We start from the raw sequence: 7,654 nt of genomic DNA on the forward strand, positions 1-7,654 counted from the left end.
GTTAGGCCACATATAGTACACTAGTATTAGAGTAAAGGCCCTCATACTAAAAGGGCTAATAAAATGACATACCCCAAATTTAGCAAAATGCATATTCTCATCCCAATTTAGTGACAATTTTACAAAAATGATGTGCTTGTTTAGCTATTTAAAGTCATGATACAAATTTTATCATATAACATACATGCTTTATATGAGACAAACAATTGAGCCATGTAGATTTTTTAATATTTTCGATTTGGTAAAACATTGAAACAATACATCCTTAAGTGTGGGTTTGTAGGCCCTCCTCAATATCACTCTTTCGTGAACCCTTCACTTATAAATAGGTTTATTTTTAAAAAATATAAAATACTCTAAAGTGGTTTTTTAAAAAAAGCTCCATACGATATAAATGGTTCGACTATATAAAGGTATATATGAAACTGAGTGGAAAAATAAAATTCTAAGGTTTTTTAGCGTATATTACGTACAGGCTACAGCACCATGAAAATGATACATATGGAGTTTGAGTTTTTTACGTAATTGCGTTAAGGGAGAAGAGTCAACGTCCTGAGTGAGTTCTTGAATTATAAAACATCTGGGAAAGTTCGGTTAGGTGTACTAGGCAGAGTCGATAGGGGAAGAGACCCGTTCTCTAGCTATTACAGGCAACGATCCCTTATGCCTAAGGCCACGAATCGAAGCGCATGATGTCATCAAAGTCGTCCACGGAAGGCTCGAAGCTGTGAGCTTCAGATATGAAGGCGGTGCTGAGCTGGGCTAATTGGTGCCCATCGGAAGAACGATGATGCTTCACAGAGATTTGCTTGGCGGAATAACTAGTGGTAGTATCGTCGCCAGTGATTGGGAAAGCCACCTCCGGATATTCATCGCTGGAATGTTTAGAGGAGGAAAGGGTAGAAGAGTTCGGACTCTCTAAACGATCTTGTGAGTATGCAGCTGGTTGCTCAATGTGATCAAGGCCGATCACTCGGTAATTAAGGAAGGGACTAAGGATGCTGGTTGCAGTCTCGCCGCCGTAGAGGGTAAGGGCGTTAATGTCATTGGCGATGGCGGCTGCGGTAGTAGTAGTCGTCGTCGTGATGGTACTGACAGCAGTAGTAGTAGGAGGAGTTGTTACGGTAGTGTTGTATTGCAACAGGTTGCAATGATAGGGGGAGCTATTGTTGGCACCATTAATGCTGCAGTGCGGGTCGGCGAGCTGGTTACAGCGATCCGGGGAGCTGCTTGTGTTGGCGCCATCGATGGTGAAGTGGGCGAGAAGCGGCATATTGCGGCTCGCGTCGATGCTGCTGGCGTTGTCGATGCCGCCATCGACGTTGCAGTGGGCGAGAAGCGGCGTGCTGCGGCTCTCGTCGATGCGGCTGGCGTTACTGCCATCGACGTTGCAGTTCGCAAGAAGCGGCATGCTGGGCTGGCAGCTCAAGTCGATGTTAAGATTCCTGCCCGACGTGCTGCGGCGTAGATCAGCGCACGTGCGGCGCCGCCCCAGGACCGCCCCAGCTATCACGGGGTTGTTCATCACAGACCCTGATCCGCACGTGTGGTCGTTGATGTAGGTGATCAAGTAGCCCTCGCATGCGGCTTCGCACGCTTGCACTCTCTTCTTCGCTTCGCACCCGTTCTCGTCCCTGAGTTTGCAGCGATAGTAGCCCCTGTATTTTATAATTCCAAACGAAAGGAAAAAGAAAGAAAAATGAGGAAAGTATGAGACCCAAATATCAAATAAGGTAACGCAACTTTCAGAGCTTCCCAACCGTGAATATTTACCAATCTTTTTGTAAGGAATGTAAATACTTACCTAATATATAGTCTTCATCGCATTTTAAAATCCCCAAAACAAACGCTACTTCTATCTCTGATATCATGAATTGTTCTTTTATTCATATATTATAATTGTAGTTAAAAAACAAATTATAGTAAAAATTTAGAATCCCAAAAAACAAATGCTACGAATGTTGCCTATAAGCAATGTTCATGAAATGTCGCAATTTAGTGTAGAACACTGGCAAAGATATTAAAATGGCAAAGATATTAAAGAATTACAGACGTGTGTATATAAATTGGCTCAAAATTTCCTCAGAAATTTTGAGTTAAAAGATTGTTGCAATTGAGTTATAATGAAAATATTTAGAGGGTCTAGGCCTTGTGAACTTCTAAGCTCTACTTATATATATCTACACCATTATAATGGAAATATACGTAGTATTTACCGCATTATTTTTTGAAAAAAATACTGTGTTAACGAGGAGTGTAAGCGAGCCTTAAGGTGTATTATTGTACTCGTCTCTTAATAGGGGACAACCCTTGACAAAGAAACAAAGCAGCTGCTTGGATTTCAGCTGAACTATATATATAGAGAGAGAGAGAGAGATACTCAATCCATAAGATGGGCAAATACCTCCGCTTCTCTTTGCCATAGATGTTCTTCTCGCCATACTTTCTCCACATGTAACCGTCGAAATTCTCAGGGTTCTCGCCCGGAAAGTGGATAGTGACTCCTTCGTTACTATCACTCCGCCTCCTTACTCTACCAGAACTGTTGATACCACTGCTAGTACCGCCTCTCCGGCCTCCATCATCAGCAGACGGCTTTCCCTTCTTCGGACTCTTGTTACCCTCGTTTTTCTTCCCATTTGAATCCTTGCTTTTCTCTTCCATCTGCTCAAATCTGTCACTAGTTTCCCGGGCGTTCCTCAGAGCCTCCTTTCTCATCTCTTCATCAATCACAGCGGCGCCGCCAGCTGGACCAGCAGCGCCTTGATGTAATAATATTGAAGTGCCTGATTCAGTGGCGGCGGTTTGGTCGGGATGGATAAATTCCCCTCCGGCTTGGCTAGTGTTGTGACTGAAGAGAAGCTGAGTGGAGGAGCTGAGGTCATTGATGAGTTGCAGGGATTGATTGATGAAGGTGATGGAGGCGGAAATGAAATTGGAGGTGTGAGTGTAGGAGGCAAGCAGGGAGGTGCCGACCGGAGGGATGGAATGGAGGAGAGGGGAGGGGAGCTGAGAGGCTCTCAGCACGAGCGCGCGGAGCTGGTCTTCCAGGGAGGGAGGGGGCGCAGCCATGATCGGGATACGCAGCTACACAGAAGAAGCACGGAGAGAAAGAGAGAGAGAGCGGCTGCTTGGCTGTGCAAAAACGGTAATATGTATCGATGGATTCGACTGCCATACTTTCGGGACACCACAAATTGCATACGCAACCCTTTCTTTTGACTGAGTCCAAGTAGAGCAGTCGCCATTGGGACTTGCTTCTTGCATTTTCACTACAATCATCTTCCGTTTTGAAGAACGTGGTCAACAGTCATCGCCCCAGTCCAAGCAAATTGCAATTCCTTTCAAAACCTTTTTCTAGATCCTAGGGGGTCAGAAATGAACAAGAACACGGGTGATTCAACAAGGGTCACTTTTAGTTTTGAGTGATTAAATCTTACCTTCCCACAATGTGTTGCATCATTCATTCTCCGGTAACTTACTCATGAATATACGTGTTACGCGGGTTCAAAGTAAAAGATTTTTAAAATATAAATTTTATACATTTTTTACATATAAAAAGATGTAATATAAAAGGGGTATTTATAAATTGAATAAAAAATAGTTATATTTTAATTTTTTTTAATAATATATATAGATATTTATAAATAGGCATTGAACGCACTTGATGTAGAGGATATATATATAGTAACTTCCCCGAGCATTCATTTCACATACTAATCCAAGTCGCCCTCTCCCCTAACATAGTCTATGTCCTTTTTTAGGTATTAAAAAAGGTTTGGAATAGAGGATGACCCCTAATAGAAGGTGAAAAGGTTGAGATTGACATGAAAGTTCAAGTTTGGAGAAGGAATACAAGGCGGGATGTGTTATGTAACCCGCAATGGGAATGCAATAAAATTCCCCTTTTCAATCCTTGTTCCTTCCCAAAACACACCATGCGAAAGTCCTCTTATCATCAACTAACATCAAGCTAGTTAACCTTGATGATCTCCTATTAGAGCTAATGTAGATGGATTCAAGTCATAAAGAACAATTCTCAAATAGTGTAAAATTTTTAAAAAATATTTGTCCAAAATTAGGTAATCGGCTTGTTTAAGAAGAGTCAAATAGGATTTATGTACATCTCATAATGCTTTTCTCAAACATTGTCCACAAAGCAAGGTTGGGAAAATCTCTTTTGTCATACTATAGTAGAAAGACCCTTTTTTTTCACATCGAGGAGGATCAAATTTCAATGTCTTCTTCATAGCTCTAAAAATTTATAACTCAAACTTTATATTTTTGGGAAGGCTTTCTCAAAACTTCAACTAGCTCTAAAATGAAGTGAACATGTGTTTTCCTAAACATTGCTACAAATTATAGCTAATTGTGGGAGCTTTCGCTCAACCGCCAAGAGCCACGGACCGCTTATTGTTTCAAGCCTTCCAAGCTGAGCACTAATGGCTACCTCTCACATAGCCGCCGCGCCATCCATATCTACGGGTGTAGTGAGCTTACCTCCATGCCGTTCGAGTTACCTCCTCTCCCACGCACTCCGGTAGCTCCACGATCCAAGTGCAAGCTTCAAGCAAGCTCCATCCTCAAGCTCCACGCTCCAAGCTCCATCACCACGGGCAAGAGAAGAGAAGAGAAGAGAAGAGAAGAGAAGAGAAGAAGAGAGGAGAAGCTGGAGAGCTTCTCCACCCCACAGTCCCTCACCCTCACTCCCTCACACTCTCACACTCCCTCTCTCAAGCACAAGCTCAAGCAAGCAGAAGAAGAAGAAGAAGAAGAAGAAGAAGAAGAAGAAGAAGAAGAAGAGGAGAGCTACTTTTGGCCACACACAAGAATGAGCTTCTCATTCACTTTTCAACTTTATATACAAAACCCTAAATCCCTTTTGGGCGATCATTCCCTTTTCCCCTTTTTTACATGGTCAGCCATAGCCTAGGCCCTTTTTCCCATTGTCCTTCTATCTTCCTAGCTTCCTTTCCACCGCCCCTCTACATTTACAAATTACACGGGTGAGAGCCTGGCGCTCCTTGAATTAGACCATGATGCGCTTGCGCTCTTCTACAAAAGTTTTGACTTGCGCTTTCCTTGTGCGCCTTTGTCTTCCGTTTCTCTTTGCCTTGGCCTTTGTCTTTGTCTTCTGTTTTAGCTTTCTGGATTTTCCACCGCCTGACACTCTTTTACAAGATTTCAGGGTGCGCCTTTGTATTTTAGAATGCACCTTTCCCCTTTTGCAACTGCCTTGGACTTTTAAGGTTACCCTTGCACTTTTGGCCTCTTCTCCTCTTCTTTCTTCAGTCGAGCTACCTTTTTTTCCGCCTTTGCCCTGCATCTTTTTTATTTCCTTTTGCTTTCTTCGTGTTGGGGTTAACACTAATTAACAATGTCACTCTATTCTTACCCTTCAAAGTGATTCAAAGTTACTCATGAATTTTGAGGGTTAACTCTGTCCATGTTAAAACATCCTCCCTTTTCATTCGAAATCACTTCTACAAATGAAGTTTTATGTGGAGCTATGAAGGAGATGCATAAATCAATTCTATAATGTAAGAGTACATTAGTCAAAGGGTTGGATCTCCCTTCATATAGATGTCATACAAATAAGATAAAGGAAAGCTGAATTTGCATATAGTCTTGTATTATTTGACACATCGTGCAAAATAATATGTAAGCTTCTAGCTCAACAAATGACTTGGCCTACTTTTCATTAACACATATTTTGAAGTAATATGAGATTGCTTCAAAATCTATAACCCTTGTTCACAACTAGCTCTTCAAAGTTTGGTTAAGTTGAGCATCCACACAATAGAAACACTCGTTAATGGGCATACAATTTAATACAAGCCTCATAGAATGTTGTATATTATAATTTTCTTTTTGTCTTCTTTAGTTATAAGCAACAATTGTAGTACTACACATGGAAGGAGTTTGAACATCTCTCCTGGTGTATTTCTACTTAATTTGTGCCTCAACACTTAAATCTAGAACTAACAATTAAGATGGCTGAATTGGACTAAACATAAATATAAACATAAAGAAACAATTAAAATTTTTAAATGCTAATGCTAGTATTGCAATATATCCTAAATCTAGCTCCATGTAGGTGTGTGTGTATGCACACATGTGCGCGTGCACGTGCACACACACACACATACATGATACACACATACTAATATATGAAGGGTATATTGGTTTTGACAAAAGTAGTGGCACCAAAGTTTTAAATTGTCAATTCTTGCAATCATTATACACATTGGAATATGTTGTAGAATAGATGTGTCAATATAACTATAAAAAATATTGTGGTAATGTTTGTTGATATAATCATTGGAATATATCAATGCATATACCAATGATGGAAAGAAATTTTCCCATAGACATAGTAATCAATATAGGGAAAAAGAATTACAAGTATTTGACCCCTATAATCTACGTTATCCTGTTAGACATAGACTAGTTGTATCCTTATACAACATCTAATAAACCAATTAAAGCACTTGAACCACTTGAAATTGTATGCTATATACTTGAATGATTTGATGAGGAAAAAAGATGTACAAAATCATGTATCATTGTCTAATACATAGCAACTAGGTAAACTATAGACTTATCATAAACCAAGTTAGAAATACTGCAATGAAGGTAGAATGCCATAGGGCTAACAAAATGATTCCACTAATAATCAACATTGCATTACATACGCCTTTTTAGTGCACACATGGCTCACTCTTAGACATCGTGAAAACATGATTGCGATTGGTAACTATGTTATAATAACATGTAATCAATGTTAGAAGACGTTAATAATGTTAATATTTATGCTAACCAATTGAAAATGGCTATTTAGGGTAACCCTGTCGCGGGCTTTGTTGATTTCTCAATAGGCCCATCAAGATTTTGCCATTTCTTGAGGGCTCGCTACTAAATGCCAAAATCCGAATGGACAACTATGTATATAAGGTGACTCTCTTGGGGTTTCCATCCTTGCTTGGGTGGAGAACTCTCCTATGGGATAAAAATCTAAGAGAACCTTATGTATTGAGTGGCTAGCTTTTCACAAATTTTTGATAAGCTAGATTCCATTTTTACCATAGAGGTACTTAAAAACAGTGAGCCAAAGCCTAAGCAATTAAGATTGTGTTAGTTATTCTAATTTAAGCAAAAGACTATCCTTGATTGCTTACTACTTCTTTGATTCATGTTTTTGAAGTGACCTTGGGGTTAAATGTTTTACCACTTGGATAATTGGTCCTATTATGGACCATACTTGTCCTATAGATAAATCATTGAGATAGATGAATGAATGTGTTTATTACATAGTTATTGGACTAGCATCCTAAGAGAACCTAGGTGAGGGTGAGGTTGGATCATGTATTAGTAGATTATTGAAGATAAGTACATTGGAAAACACTTTGAGCAATCCTAAGTTTAAGGCTATGAAGTGAAAGGTGGTTGAGTGGACATTAAAGGATGTGTCAAATGAGTTCTCAGCTATGGATGTACAATCCATTTGTGATAGGGCCAGTACTAGCACAACAACTTACTCAAAGATATTCAAAGGTGTGAAGGCTGGGTTTGGTCGTGTGCTGAAGAGAAATAGAATTGTGCCTCTTCCTCAACCTTCAAAGTTAATAGAGGTTTGTACAAAGGTTTTGGAGCT

General features: G+C 40.1%; 1 protein-coding gene across 1 annotated transcript; it reads right to left on the reverse strand.

The window, feature by feature from the left end:
- Positions 1-370: 370 nt before the first annotated feature.
- Positions 371-3,126, reverse strand: LOC148037103 (uncharacterized). The gene is made up of 2 exons (XM_087677238.1): positions 2,405-3,126; positions 371-1,658 (listed from the first exon to the last, which is right to left on the reverse strand). The coding sequence occupies exons 1-2, from the start codon at positions 3,070-3,072 to the stop codon at positions 668-670; spliced, it is 1,659 nt and encodes a 552-aa protein (XP_087533364.1). The 5' UTR covers positions 3,073-3,126; the 3' UTR covers positions 371-667.
- Between the last annotated feature and the right edge of the window lie 4,528 nt (positions 3,127-7,654).

Source organism: Lygodium microphyllum, chromosome 4, assembly GCF_053477565.2.
Source record: "Lygodium microphyllum isolate KBCC chromosome 4, Lygodium_microphyllum_v1.1.10, whole genome shotgun sequence".
NCBI lineage: Eukaryota > Viridiplantae > Streptophyta > Polypodiopsida > Schizaeales > Lygodiaceae > Lygodium > Lygodium microphyllum.

Excerpts from the sequence above, each read along its gene's own strand:
- LOC148037103 (XM_087677238.1), bottom strand. The coding sequence starts at position 3,072 with ATGGCTGCGCCCCCTCCCTCCCTGGAAGACCAGCTCCGCGCGCTCGTG. Across the intron at positions 1,659-2,404 it reads TATGGCAAAGAGAAGCGGAG|GGGCTACTATCGCTGCAAAC; the intron begins GTATTTGCCCAT and ends TATAAAATACAG.